Source organism: Quercus robur, chromosome 8, assembly GCF_932294415.1.
Source record: "Quercus robur chromosome 8, dhQueRobu3.1, whole genome shotgun sequence".
In the NCBI taxonomy this organism is placed as follows: Eukaryota; Viridiplantae; Streptophyta; class Magnoliopsida; order Fagales; family Fagaceae; genus Quercus; species Quercus robur.
Genome location: NC_065541.1, coordinates 58,787,775 through 58,802,993, shown reverse-complemented (window position 1 = coordinate 58,802,993; position 15,219 = coordinate 58,787,775). Strand labels below are relative to the sequence as shown.

Below are 15,219 nucleotides of genomic sequence, written 5' to 3'. Positions count from 1 at the left end.
TTCAGCTCACCAGCTACACACACAGCAATCTAAACAAAGGCAAAAGAAAACGTAAGCGCTGACCGTTCCCAACTACCAAAAGACAATCAAAGTTGGAGAGCTCCAAAAAAACGAGTTCAACACAAGTCGTGTGGTCACCACGACGCCGTTTCATTCTCTCAAATCTCACATATAGGGTCGTGTGTTTACCATACACTCTTCGATTCTATTCTCTTCGCCTGGGTTTTTTCACCTTTGCTCTACCAAATTCTCAATCTCTCTCTCTCTCTCAAGGTAATAATGCATGTTTGATTTTCTGTACGATCTTCATATTCATTTCATGTCAGATCTTTTTTGCTTTTCTTGGTCTTTGTTTTTATGGAATTTGTAATGTTAGCTCTCAGAATTCTAGATTTAATCTGCATAATCTGTCTGATGTATATTGATTCTAAATTTTGGTTTCCTTAATTTTCGTGAAGAAATGATTTTTTTTATTACACGCCTGTGATTTGGGACTTTGTTCCTTAAAAGTTGGGTTTTTTTTTGGGTGGAGTAATATGTGGAAATTGACTCTGATCTCAGTTAATGATTTGGGTTAGAGATTGATTGATAAATTAGGAGATTTAGGTACCATATGTTAACCAATTGATGAAAAAAAGGGTTCAAGGTTTTGGAGTATTAGAAATTCTAGGTGGGTTTTCAATTGGGTTCAAGGTTATGGAGTATTAGACATTCTAGGTGGGTTTTCATGTGCCTAATAGTTGTGGTTTGTATATTGGTTTGGGCATTTTTGGTGAAGCTCAGCATTTCCCAGCTCATGGTTTGGGATTTCATTGGGTTGGGGTTGATTAATTGTGAGACTAAACTACAATCAATCCTTCTTTCAACTAGGAAGCACAGACACTTCATGTAGGATGTTGTATCTGTGTCATTTTTGGCTGTTTTATGTTATAATTTTTCAAAAATTGCTCATGTCGCTGTGTTGTACTCGTACCCATGTCTGTGTTTGTGTCCGTGCTTCCTAGTTTTTCAATTTGACTTCTTATATAATGTTAGTTCTTTGGTTAATTTCACACACACTAAAGTCTGAGTTTTGTCTGTATAACCATCTTATATGGGGAAGTTACATTAAACCTTAGTTTCTCTAGTTAATGTCAGACACACTTTGTCAGAATTTCAATTCTTTAGGATTGTCAAATGCATGCTTCTTCTAGCTTTCTAGATGAAACTTTTTATTTCTTAGTAAAAAATTTGGGTTCATAATTTGCAGTTTAAATATTCTTAGTCTAGCACTGTGATTCTGACATTGTTTATGCAATTTCATCTATGTGCAGGTGACCCTGCTCTTCAACAGATATGGACTATTTCTTCAGAGACCTAAACGAAGAGTCTACGCCACCTCAGATGGACATGCTTAGATGTCCATTCTTGAGGAACATTAATGAGCCAACTAATTTCTCGTTCTCACCCTCCATGGCTTTCCCAATGCCCGTAAGTTGCCTACTTTCAATACTTGTACCAGTGTTTCGTAATAGTTTCTTTCTGTTGATGGGTCTAACTTTAAGTGTATTAGATTGAAAGGAATTTTGATTTTGATCATATCTATTTGTGTTCAAATTTATTAGCCAAACATTTAGGTCCCAAAATCATGTATCTAAACCTGCAAGATTTCTTCCTGCTTATAATTACAGACCTATGCCATGTGTCTCTCAGGCTTCTTGTTCAACTTAAACACTACTCATATGTTTCCATGACTTTTCCTTCTCAGGTACGTGGAACCAAAGGTCCCATTTTTGAAGATGGTCCCAATTTTGATATGGCATTTAGGCTTTTTCATGGGCATGATGGAGTAGTACCCCTTTCTGGGAGATCATTTGTGCCTTCTGAGAATGTAGGGCCTGAGTCAGCCCCATCACAATTTAATCCTTTAGCTGCTAAGGCGGCCACAATCAGCCTGTCATCCTTTGGACTTGGAGGGCCATTTGGTTTTGATTCATTTTCTGAGAAGTGGAAGAATCAGAAAAGAAAATCCAATTCATCCAAGAAAGAGCCTTCTTCAAAGGTAATTTATCCTCAATTGTTCAAATTATGTTTTTCATATTAAATTCTGCTATAGAAATTCAAAGCAAGGTCTAAAGTCTTATTTTTGAGCAATTTTATGCAAACTCCAAAGCACAGTGAAATTTCAGTTCTCTGAACTTAGAATCTCATCAGTATACTGAATGTTGTGCATTAAATTATTGAAACTGTTCAAATTATGATTTTGATGGAACTGCATTATACATTTCTCTATTACTTGTCCCTTGATTTTCATAACTGATCTTTCAGGGAGGAAGTTCAAAGCATGAGGCAATGGGCAATGAGTGGCTGCAAAGTGGAAACTGTCCCATTGCAAAGTCATACCAAGCAGTTAGCAATGTTCTTCCCCTAGTTGCTAAGGCATTTCAGCTCCCTCCAGGCATGAAATACAAGTGCCCACCTGCAATAGTTGCAGCCCGAGCAGCTCTAGCACAAACTGCATTTGCAAAGAACCTTCGCCCACAACCCTTGCCTGCAAAAGTGCTTGTGATAGGGCTATTGGGAATGGCAGCAAATGTTCCTTTAGGGATATGGAGAGAACACACTGAAAAATTCTCACCAGCCTGGTTTGCTGCAGTTCATGCGGCTGTTCCATTCATAGCCATGCTTAGGAAGTCTGTGCTGATGCCCAAGACAGCTATGGCTTTTACCATTGCAGCATCCGTGTTAGGACAGGTCATTGGCTCTAGAGCAGAGCGTCATCGAATGAAGACAACAGCTTCAAATAAATTAGCTCTTACTGCAACCATTGATGGATCAAATCAGCTTCCAGCAGTTAAATCACAAGGCGGACATTGTGGGGATATTGTGAACTGGAATCCGGTTTCCCTCGAGGCGTCTGGGTCTTCTTCAACAGATGTTTTCTGTTAATGGTTTTCAAGTTGTCATTAGTATGATGTGTCCTTGTTTTCTACAAGGTGCAATTCTTTGTGTTCAATGAGTTATGTTTGTTTGTTTGTTTCTTAATCTCCTACTTCTTTGTTCCTTTCTTATTGAGGACTAGTTTCCGGCAATCGAGGGAATCAAATAAATATATAATATGACAATGACAATAATTTACTTGTTGGTGTACTATTTTCATGAATAGAATTGTTGAAGTTTGTTGCAAATGGTATCTTTGGTCAATGGAGAAAAGGGAAAGTGGGGATGAAGTGGGTGCAAGTGCAATAACTACAACCTCTACCTCTCGTAGAAAATTCCACAAAGCCGGCTGGCATATATGATTATATTCTCAATTACGATTTTTGGGCAGCCCATTTTAATTGAAATCTATATTGGGAGCAGGTCAACTAATACTTTATCTAAAATATATTTTCATCCAAATGCATTGGACTCGGTCTTATGTTGAACCGTCCAGATGCCATGTGATTTTAGTTTCTTAGTGACAGATCAGATCAGATGAGAGAGGAGAGAGGGTGGAAGGTTTCATATGCTTGTGAATACTAAAAAGTATGCTGCTTTAGGAGGTGATGATGTAAAGAGGAGAGAACTTCACAGTGATTACATTTTTATTGATAGGTTATAACAGTTTTTATTTTGGCCATTTTGGTCAGGATTTAGGTATAATATTTAAGTGTTATTCATTAGGTTTTCCTTTTAAAATTCAGCTATGTGGTTGTACTTAACAAAAAATACATTTTCATCTATGAAAAAAAAGCTACATGATTGAATTTTAAGAGATATAGCACTTAAGGTACTGTACATAAGTTTTATCATTTTGACAAAATAGGTCAAATTAAATCTTTACTGGTTGAAGTTAACGGGAAACCACAATATTTACAGTGATTAGGCATCTGAATTTAACATGTTTAATCCGCAAATTGTAGTTAATCAGTATTTTAAAATATTTAATCTATATATTGCCTTCAAAGCTGTTACATGTTGAAAGTTACACTATACTGTTGACTTTCTATAACGAGAACAATGACTTGTGAACAATTTTATCCTCTACCATGTCAATGACGTCACAGACATTAATCGTGGAAATCAAATTAGTCCTCAAACCAAGGAGTCTAATCACTCAATAATTCACTTCTAGACTAGAAAGTTTTTCTCAATTGAAAACATGACTTTATCCCTTGCCGTCAATATCCCAAAGATGTCAAACAAATCACCTCCAATAATCTATCGAATTTGAAGAATGAGTTTGCTCCAATTACAAAGGACCATATCAACAATTCATGGACAAAAATTTCAACAATAAGTACACAAAAATCATAAAAAAAAAAATTCATAATTATCGGGTGACCAGTTGTAAATAGTAGTTGATAAAATAATTCAATAATTGGCTCATATGAGAACAATAAAAACCTACCCAACTCAATTATTAAAAAAAGAGATTAAATTATGCAAGAGCATAGTGTAAAACCCATGTTTTAGCCCTCCAATCCCAATATGCCACATCATTTTATCACATATTAAAAAAAAAGCATAACCACACCCAATTAATTCTAATACCCATATATTGTATCCAAAAAATTCTAATATCGATATATAAATTCAACCAAATTGGGAATTTATTGAGATGTTATTAGGTATAGTAGGATGTATAGAATTTTAAGTAAAATGCTGACGTGACAATCATTTATTAGATTATGTAAAATATAGGTTTTACACCTTATCCCTACCAAATTCGAACTCTTAAAAAAAATGTTATGAAAATGATAGTGTCTACTGCAACAATGTTATGAAAAAACAGTTGATTGGGCTAAATATTGCATGTTGGGGGCCCAAAGTGATTTAGATTGGGCTGAGCTAAACCAAATATCTGATTCTAGGATTGAAAGGTTGTGACATATATGAATATGAGGCCCAATTTTCCAGTTATTTGGATTTGGACGCGACTTGGAGACTGAAAAAACAAAGCCTTCGCGAACCGTCGTCGTTGTTAGCTCAGACTCAGAGAGCCTGAGACCATGTCAAACCCTTCAGAAACACGTCAGCCTCAGACTCAGAGATTCGGGTTGCTCTGGCCGGATCTCAACGACGGCTTGTCCTACAACGACGTCGTTCGCTCCTCCGATTCCGGTCTCTCCTCCTCCTCTTCTCTCATTTCCTATAGACTATATATATAATACTACTGTGTTAACATCATCAATGACTCACTGTAATTTCGCTTAGAATTCAATTATGTCAAAAAAATAATTTCGAAATTGTGTTTGTTTATTCAAAATCAGCACAGTTCGTTGCTATTTTTATTCTCTTTCGTTTTCGAATTTCCGATCAACCAAACGAAGTAGAAGAAGAAGAAGAATTTTCTTTTTTCTTTTTTCTTTTTTTCTCTTTTTCGTTTTTATATTACCAATTTTGACCTGGAATTTGCGTTTGATTTACAGAATCGACACTGATCGAATTCTACTCTAGCAAGCACAAGAATTCAGCTCCTCTGCAAGGGTAAGCCTATTACAATTCATCAAAATATGATTTTATCGATCAGATTAACGAAAATTTAGTATAACAAAGAGAACGTATAATCCAATGTTAGAGATTTTTTTAATGGTAATATAATAAGAAGTTCATTGGTTTATGAAATATTTTTAGAAACTTTTTTTTATAAAAGAAAAAGAAAAATGATTATTTATTTATTTATTTCTCATAAATTTTTTTTTTTAAAATGATCCATTAACAAATGCCTTAGGCACCCGTTAAATAACTAGTTGTAAGTAACTTAGCTCTCAAGGTTACTTAAGCATTGAAGGGAAGGAAAGTATTATAATAAACTAAACTTTAAAAAGCTCTTTTTTATTTATTCATTAAATAAGAAATGTTAAATATTTGACTTTTTTTTTTAATAATGTTGTACTAATTATAGAGCAGTTGGGTGCAGCGAATTGAGAATGGACAGGTACGATGATCAAAATTCGGAAAAAGTTTTTTTTTTTGAGGATGTACATTATTACAATATGGTAATTCTTAGAATACTATGTTTGCTGGTCTGCACAGATAAGAGTTGATGGTACAGTTGTTACTGATCCCGAAACAATCCTCAGGTTTGTTTTAATGGAAACCATTTGACTGTGAATTATCTATAAACTTTTATCCTTGAGAGATTCTTAATGTGTCTTTTTTTTCAAATTTCTGTTTTATGTATTCAAATTACTAGAGTTGGTTCTGAGCTTGTCTATCATAGACTTCCTTGGAGAGAGCCCGATGCACCATGCTTGCTTGAAGTTTTATATGAGGATGGTGATATGGTAATTTTTTCGGTTTTGGGTTACTATGTCTATAATTGATTTTTTTTGTTCAAGTTTGATATTTTTGAATTCCTTGATTTAAGTAGTTCATGTATATGGATTTTTTTTTTTGGATGTGTTTCAAGATCTTTTTACTTTTTAAATTAATGGAATTTCTGCACTATATTAGATGAGGTTCTTCCTTCTATTGTTATAATTTTAGATTTTTTTCATTATTATGTTCTCAGATTGCTCTTAACAAGCCTTCTGGCCTACAAGTTTTACCGGGAGGCCTTTTCCAACAACGGACAGTTTTGACACAGCTCCAATGGCAGGCAAGCAAGATGCAAGAACCACATCCCGTTCCTGTTCATCGACTAGGAAGGGGTACTTCAGGTTAACAATGAATTCTGATGCTGAATAACATGGCCAAAATTTAATTTTCCATCTGCATGGCTCAGTTTGTTTAGCAGAGTTGTGTGCATGAGATAATTAAAAAGCTACTTTGTCAATTATGTGAATCAATCAGGCAATAAGAGGGACGGCTTGCTGATCTGATTGATTGCTGATCACGGCCAATTTACTCAACTTAGGTTTAGATATTGACTGATGCAGATCAAAAGAGAATAACCTGAGAGAAGGATTTTCAAGTGCTGAGAATTAATAACGTAACCTTAATACTTTTTGTTGATTGTTGTCAGTCTCACGATCCAACACAAGACTTAACTCATTATAGATTGGTACTACTGATAAGTTCATGTTGTGAATAGAAGAAGAGTATGAGTAGCCTAAAGTAATGATACTAATCATTTTGCGTCTTTCATTGATAACAGATCAATATTGCTTGCTTCTTTATATTCAATAGTGTTCTCACTTTATGGCTGTACTGCCAGAAATACTATCTAATTATACTCCTGTTTACTGTTGGATTGGTTAGGAATATTGCTTTGTGCTAAGACGAAGCTTGCCAAAACTCGCCTTGCAGCCTACTTTGCCAATGGAACATCTTATATTGAGGGCAATAGGTTTGGGGAATAACATCTTTCACCTTGCTCTTTCTCTGCTTATTACAGTGGCCAATGATAAGGATCAGATGATGATTTGTTATCTCTTGATAATTTGTTTTTTCCTCAATGGTGCTTATGGTTAGGTTCTACAATCCTGAGGCCATAAGTTCAGTAGGTTGTCTCTCTTATTATCTTTTGTGGGAGAATAAAGAAGCTACGATGGCTCATAGTTCTTGAGTATCATAAAACAGGTTTTAGGATTTGCAATTCACAACAGAATCAAGGTGACTGCTGTAAAAATAGGGTTGAATTATTCCACCCATTTACATGCATACACACATGATGCAGGACAAAATCAAAATGGATGCAACAAAATTGCTGAACAGAAAAATCACTAATAACTTAGGAATTAGCGCCTAGGCTTAGAATTGGCATAAAACCTAGGAATTAACAGTTAGGGTCAGCCAAACTCAGCCCCAGTCACCAAACCATTGGGAAAATTTCAATGGAAATTTTATTAATCAAGCAAATTACAAGCTGTCTCCCTTGGAGTAAAATAGCATGCTTATATAAACTATTATGACTTAACTAAAAAATTGGTTGAATTAGGAAAGCTCAATTATTGAATAACAAAAATACCCTTGACTCTAGTACTTAAAATTATATTTTAATAACCTAATTAACTAATAAGACCCAAAATAAAATCTAATTGACCAAAAAAAAAAAAAAAAACAATTGACTTCAAAAAAAAAAACTAAATTAAAATAAAATTGTCTGTGTGTGTTTTTGTATGTGTGGCAGGCAGGCACACATGTGCATGTATGTGTTATTTTCTTAGGTTAAACGAAAAGAAAAGAGAAGTACCGAAATGTGCTAAAGGAGGGACTCAAAAGAAGAGAACACAACTTAACGACATGCATCATTATATATTAAACAAAAGTGTCCTTAGATGGCACAAAAGTATTTGAAAATATTAATTTGAAGATCCTGTTATAGGCTAGTGTATCTGCTTCCAAAATGCTGAATCCCCGAAGATAGGCATAACTAACTTGAAATAAAGGGCTAATGAAGCCATCAAAGGACAGCCATTCTCATCACGAATCAAGCTGATGTAGCTAAATGATGGCCAGTTGACCTAAATTCATGTTAAGAAGCTCTTATTTGGAAAACTCCTCGTAATCTGGTTATAAGGTAAATAAATGATACTTACATGCATGTACGTCATTTCTTCATTTGAGTCAGAACTGTAGGGGAACAATTATCTAACTTAAATTGTTTTAACAAGATGAAGGACCCACCACTATGTAAGTGGAATATTAAATATTCCCTGATGTTTCAACACCTGATACAGTTAAGCTATAGTTCAACTACTTCCTCCTCCCATAATTATGGGATGGAGTAAGAGGTTGTGGGTTCAAGACCCATTAGGTGCATGTGTAATTCCAAAAAAAAAAAACATTACTTATAATTGCTTTCATTTTTAATCACAATACATATTGCTGATGCAATCTTCAATTTCATAAATACAGAAAAACCAACATGGAGATGTGTGGAACAAGAAAAATAACAAAGATATACCGGGCACTAGTCACTGGGCTACTTGATGAAGATAAGGTAATACCCAAGCTTGAGCTGCTTGTAGCTCAAACGGCACCTTCTCCCTTTATATAAATAAGGTGTTCGTGGGTTCAAGACCCACTAATTCCATGTCTAACTTCAGATAAAAAATGAATATGTCTTCAGTTATAATTCTGAATTAGCAGTTTTACACATTGGAAGTAATTTTTGCATTATAGGTACTGATAAAACAGCCCATCGGAATGGTGCAGTATCCTGGTGTTGCCAAGGGGCTATATGTTGCTTCTTCTTCAGGTTTATATGATTTATGCAATGTTTTTCTTGGATGTACATCCAGTGGCTATGTCAAAAATATGGTGTATGCATTTATTTTGTCTTTTATTACCACCATATTGATAGAGTATTTGTTACTGTTTGCTATCAGAGTGATGCTTGGCTTTCCTATCATGTTTAGTTTAACCCTGCTTATTAACTTTTTATTTTAACCAGGAAAACCAGCTCTGAGCAAGGTTGATGTTCTTGAGAGAAATATGCAAGGAAACAACACATTGGTTCAGGTTTTCCAGTTTATAATGTAGAATTGGATGATTATGCATAATTATACCATCTTTCTTTTTTTGAAGTAAATATTTCATTGATTAATTGCAAAGGTGCATAACCCATTTACACAAAAGGTACCAACGTTAAGCACTAAACATACAACTATCAAGCATCTTAGGCATATTGGCAAAGGAGAATAGACTGGAAGCATTCATCCACTTAAATAAAGAATTGAGGAATAAAAGCTTCAGATTGAGAATAATTTTTCACATCCTTTGGAACTTTTGGCATTGCACTCTCTGCAAATTCACCACATGAGACAATGCAGGATCACGTCCCAAGTCACTATATTGCAACATGTACCAAGCCTGTCTTGTCAACTTGCTAAAATCTCCACAACCCCCTTCGACATAATACGGTGAACTCCAAAAAAAAGAATATACCATACTCCAAAGCTCTCCAGCAATAAGGCAATGAAAAAGTAGGTGATCTGTAGTTTCCCCAGCCAAGTTACAAATGCAACACCAATCTATGACAGTTAGGATTTTTCCTAAAGCTGATATCCAAAGAAAGAAGCCACCTTGGATGGGACTATAGGTGACGACTCTTTCAAGGAAAAGATGAATGGGCTGGGGAGTGTACCGTTTTTTAATAGGATTTGATTTCGTAAACATTCCTTGGAGTCCAACTAAGAGTAACCACCCCACTCCATATTACATGACTGGAGTATATAATGTCCATAAATGATACAATGGATTCAAGCTACCAATCAGGGACTGGTCTAACAAAATTACCATCCCAGTGATAAGTACCCCCAGAAAAAATTCAAATGATCTGCCACCAAAGCCTCCTTATAGCATGCAATACAAAATAGTGCTAGGAACCTCTCCTTCTGCAATTTCCTGCCACACCAATAGTTGTGCCAGAACTTTATGCAAGACCATCACCTACTCTAAAACTAGTGGACCGAGCAAATCTATCCCAACCTATCCTATGTTCTTCCATAGGTTCACCCCGTATGTCCCTTGAACATTGTTAGAGAATCAATACTGCCATATTCATGGTCCACCATCATTCTCCATAAAGCCTCTCTCTTTTAGTGACATACCTCCAAAGCTATTTCCCCAATAAGGCCTCATATATCCACCATCTTTCTTATATCCTGAATGATCATTTTATTTTTAGCTTCATTTATCCAACCTTCTGTTAGCAATAACACATTTTGGTGTAAGACTTGCATATCCTACATCTCTCTACTTTGTTTATTTTCTGGAAAACGGGGATCAAAGAACTCCTACAACTACGAAATAGGATTCATTTGCAACAGGAATCTTGATTCCCAATTCTATTGTGTGCATGCACGAGAGAGAGAGAGAGAGAGAGAGAGAGAGAGAGAGAGTATGAAAAAATTTTCAAGTAAAATTGATGGACCTGAGTTTCAAATGTCAGCAAGCACTGGGACATAGTTAAATGATATGCCATTAATATGTGAAATCTTAATCACATATGTAAGTAATGGCCAGATACTGGAAATTTCAAGCTAACTTTCGAATGTTAACAAGCAGTGATAGGCACTTGACCCGCATATCTTGGGATTAGATGGTGAACATTCACTATAGGGAGACTCTAGACATGGGGAGTCTTTGGAGGAAAATTTTATTTTATTTATTTTCTTCTTTTTATAGCATAAATTTATAAACTTCTATAATATGTTGATACATTTCACAGGTGGAAATTCAGTCAGGACGGCCGCACCAAATTCGTATTCATCTTGCTTTTATTGGGCATCCTCTGTTGGGTAAAGTCTGATGTGTTAAAATCTTTGATATCTTAATGAATATTGGATACTTATTCAAGTGCCTGCTGCAGAAAATAATGTAAATTCATGGAGAAAAGATGCATCTGTGTGTGTATGTGTGTGTGTGTAAAGAAAGAAAAATAAAGATTACAAACAATCGAAGATATATATCCAATCCAAAGAGAAAGGTAAGGATTTATTTTTTTAGGAAAGGGGATTATTAAATAAAAGAGGATTCTAGATACAAGTACAAAAACGAACGAGGAGCCATATGAGGTGAAAATCTCATGTACGGTTCTGTAGAGTGGTAGTAAGGGTAACTTATCTGTCAACTTATGTGAATATTTGAAGGAAATAAGTAAACACATTACCTTATGATGCGCTGCAGAGGCCAGAATATATATATATATATATATTTATATATTGACCAACACTTGGAAATAGGCAATGAGATGAAAATATTAATAGTGATGAGGAAATTCCCTATTTGTTTATAAAGACTGTTAAGATTATATTTGAGAAAAGGTGAATAATTAAAGGAAGTGACTGTATGAGTAAGAACATCAACTAACAAATCAACCATGCCTAAGAGGCAATGAGATGCCTAGTTTTAATGGTGACAAAAAAACAAAAAAAAAAACTCCCTTTCTTTGAAGCCTAACACATATCATTCATACACTTTTCTTTAATCCCAACTCCCTACCCTATTTAGGTACTGTGAATCACTTAGATCATAGAGCTTTTTCAAACAAGAAATTTTAATGTAATTTGTTTGTTGTCTAGCTTCTAAAGCACTTCACCTGATTAACTCTCAACTCAACTCAACCAATCCTTAATCTTAATTAAATTTGGGTCTGCTATTGATCCTCATTAACTAATCTGGTTTGGTCATATGTATTATTTTATGCTATTTATCCTATTTAAAAGCATACTCTACTGCCTCCCTAATTAACATATTCTTCTTCGTCACTTTTACTTTTCTTGCTATTTTAGACATCTCTCTACCTTTTTTTGCACCTTCAAATCATTTTAAGTCACTCCCCCTAATCCCTATATTTTCCTCACTAGGAGCCACCACAGATGACCTCATTCTGCTTCTTATCTTTAATATTCCTACTTATTCATTTTAACATCCTCATTTTGGCTATGCATAATCTTCTTCTTCTTTTTTTGATAAATAACGTAATTTATTGGGAAAAAAAAAAAAAAAAGTATACAGGACGTATACTAGAGACCATCCTAATCACGGTGTAGAGGACAATGATCAATGAAATCTAAAAAGAGAAGAAAAAGAATAAAAACCTAATGAAGGCAGCCAAGCAAATAGAGAAGAAAAAACATCTTCAGTTCTGGAATAGTTCTTTCTTGTCAAAGCTTCTAGCATTTCATTTTGCCTTTGCATATTGTATGAATGTGTTGATTCTACAAGCCCAATAGTTAGTCTTATATAACTCTCTTTAATTTAATAGGTATCCTATAATCATAAAGTGCTTTACCTGAGTAGACTGAAAATTTTGGCTTAGTTATGTTTGTGGACAGTTTAGAGTTATCTTTTGTCGCTTATCAGGTGATCCTCTTTATGTTGGTGGTGGACAACCTATGTGCTTCGATCCTGAATTTGTTGATGGAAGCTTTGCACAAGATGGGTACGAAAATGCTGTATTTACAAGATCATTTTCTTTCTACCCTTTCGGAGTAATTTTTCTTCTAATTATTAGTAAAATAAAGGCAGATTCCCTTTCATAAGGAAATCTTTGAAAGTATCCTTCGACTGTTTTACTACTGATGTATTTCTACTCATAAGTATAACTGCATCTTATAGTCTTAGATCATCTTACACAAGTCAGACACAACTACTGGTTCTGGATCACTTTTAAGATGGTTGCCCAATCTAATTAGTCTTACTTGGGCATTCTATCTATTCCAGAAGAAGACATACTTCTACTTTGTTTTTTAAATAGTTTGAATAATCAGGGCAATTAATGCTCCTCACTAGGTTTTGACTTTTTTTTCTTTTTAGATGTGATGGAAGTAGTATAACAAGACAATCAATGTCTAAGCGTGAAGATCAGAGAAAATGCCTTTTTGATCCATGAATTTCTTGTGATGCCTGTTATGTCATAAACATTTTGGAATTGAGTGGTCTTTTTTATACTTGAATATTTATGATGCCTGCTACTTAATAAAAAATTTTGAATTGAGTCTTGTTGATTCACTCGGTAGCAATCTCTTCACCTATTGTTAATTCACACCATAAAATGCCTTTAGTTGATTTCCTTTGTTTGAGATGCAAATGCTACCATTGAAATTGAGCGAGGAAGAAAAGAAAAAGGTTGATGTTATCAGTAAGTTTGAAACAAGTAGCTAATGCGCTTCACTCTTTGTTTTGCAATTTGTAGAGGGTACCAGAGGCCTACAAAACCTGTTCCAGGAGACTGTGGTTACTTCTTGCATGCGCATCAACTGATTCTCTCTCACCCAACTACCAATGAGGTGAGTATAGGAATAAGTATCAAAAAAAAAAAAAAAATCAGTAAGTGCTTAAGAATTCAGAATGCAACTTATAATTGTCATTCAGGTATGGTATTAAGTATCAAAGTACTCTTCATGTCAGCACAAAAAAATGGTTTTCCTTGCTCCTGTAAACAGCTAAATGTATGCCCAAGAAAAAACCTCATTTCATTAAATCACTTGATGTATTCATGTTAAAAATCATTCCATGGCCTGCAACTTGCTTAATCAACTGGTTCATATGGAGGTCTCCTTTTTTTTTTTGGTTGATAAATAATGCAGAATTGTGGAGGTATATTTATGTATATGATCCTGATAATCACAAAAGCTAGATCTATGATTTATTACTTACCAAAAAAGATTGAATAGCTAGATCAAATATCACCATCTATAAATGCTGGTGATCTTCTGCATATTGTTCTGTTACTGTCTGGAAAGACATTGAAACTTTACAGATTAAATGTCTTCCTACCATAATGTTAAGAACAATCCATTTGGTACGCTTTTATGTGTTACTGAAATCTAGTGTGAAACGTTGATAATAGTCATGTATTAAAAGAAGATGCACTTTACTTTGTTATTTTAGCTAGGCATATGTATTTTACTTGCTCTCTTGAGGTACATTACTTAGGCCACCACATGAGGTCTGGTCTTGAATGCTACATTTACACTAGGTCTGGGCTTCAAGAATGCTATGTTATGTTTGAGTGCAAATTCCTCTCCCGATTTTTTATTTACTTAAGCCTAGTAATATCTTCTGCTATTACAGGTAATCAAAATTACTGCACCTCTTCCATCCATCCTCCAAACACAGGATGAGGCTAAGGAAATAAGAATTAATTAACAGCAGCACTATTTAATCTTGCTGCTGTCAGCTGCAGAAAATTTGATAGCAATGAAGCTTGCTTTACAGCCATGCTTCATTTCAAAGCTGCAGAAGATTTTGAGAGCAATTAGGCTTTGCCTTACAGCAGTGCTTCATGTCGTGTCTGAGGTAGACACCTAGCACCATTCAGGTAGTAGTGTAATCATAATGCATTATTAATGCTAGGCCATTAATTTTCATGAGAGCGCATAGTTTTGTAAAATAATTCCAATAGATAACACATTTTAATGGAGAAATTTAAGGAATGGTGGCAATTTTGAAGGCCACGTGATGTAGGTATAAAACGCTAATGTTGCTTAGTTCAATATTTCATCATCTGACCAAAACAAAAATCATGGACAATTAAAATGGTCAAACATTATGATAGCTCTCATTATCCAAGGGGCAAAAAGAGCTAGTGGATGCATTCCAAGCAGTGCAAGATCTAAAGGCAGGGGAAATAAGTAGTGTGGATAAGAAATGGAGCCCTCCGAAGCACGGATGGTTCAGATGGTTCAAAGGCACTGGAGACAATTTCCAGCATTTGAAACACCAGCAATTTCACTGCAACTGTTAACTTGAAAAGATTAAAGAAAAAAAAAAAACCTTAGAAAACAAATAGCAGCAAGTAGTCAGTGAAAGCAACCAACAACCAAAAAAAAATAAAAAAACAATTGCAAAAATAAAGGG

The 15,219-nt window shown here is 34.8% G+C and overlaps 2 protein-coding genes across 2 annotated transcripts; both read left to right on the top strand.

Annotated features, from left to right (window-relative positions):
• The first annotated feature begins 21 nt into the window (after nucleotides 1-21).
• Nucleotides 22-3,167, top strand: LOC126697296 (uncharacterized). The gene is made up of 4 exons (XM_050394226.1): nucleotides 22-273; nucleotides 1,314-1,470; nucleotides 1,748-2,041; nucleotides 2,308-3,167. Exons 2-4 carry the CDS (start codon nucleotides 1,336-1,338, stop codon nucleotides 2,926-2,928), a joined length of 1,050 nt encoding a protein of 349 aa, XP_050250183.1. The 5' UTR covers nucleotides 22-273; nucleotides 1,314-1,335; the 3' UTR covers nucleotides 2,929-3,167.
• A 1,711-nt stretch (nucleotides 3,168-4,878) lies between these two features.
• On the top strand, nucleotides 4,879-14,857 carry LOC126697295 (RNA pseudouridine synthase 5). Its single transcript, XM_050394225.1, has 14 exons — nucleotides 4,879-5,085; nucleotides 5,394-5,451; nucleotides 5,875-5,902; nucleotides 6,001-6,047; nucleotides 6,161-6,251; nucleotides 6,479-6,626; nucleotides 7,168-7,255; nucleotides 8,767-8,851; nucleotides 9,034-9,109; nucleotides 9,305-9,372; nucleotides 11,084-11,153; nucleotides 12,721-12,799; nucleotides 13,553-13,646; nucleotides 14,434-14,857. Exons 1-14 carry the CDS (start codon nucleotides 4,974-4,976, stop codon nucleotides 14,506-14,508), a joined length of 1,119 nt encoding a protein of 372 aa, XP_050250182.1. The 5' UTR covers nucleotides 4,879-4,973; the 3' UTR covers nucleotides 14,509-14,857.
• The last annotated feature ends 362 nt before the right edge of the window (nucleotides 14,858-15,219 follow it).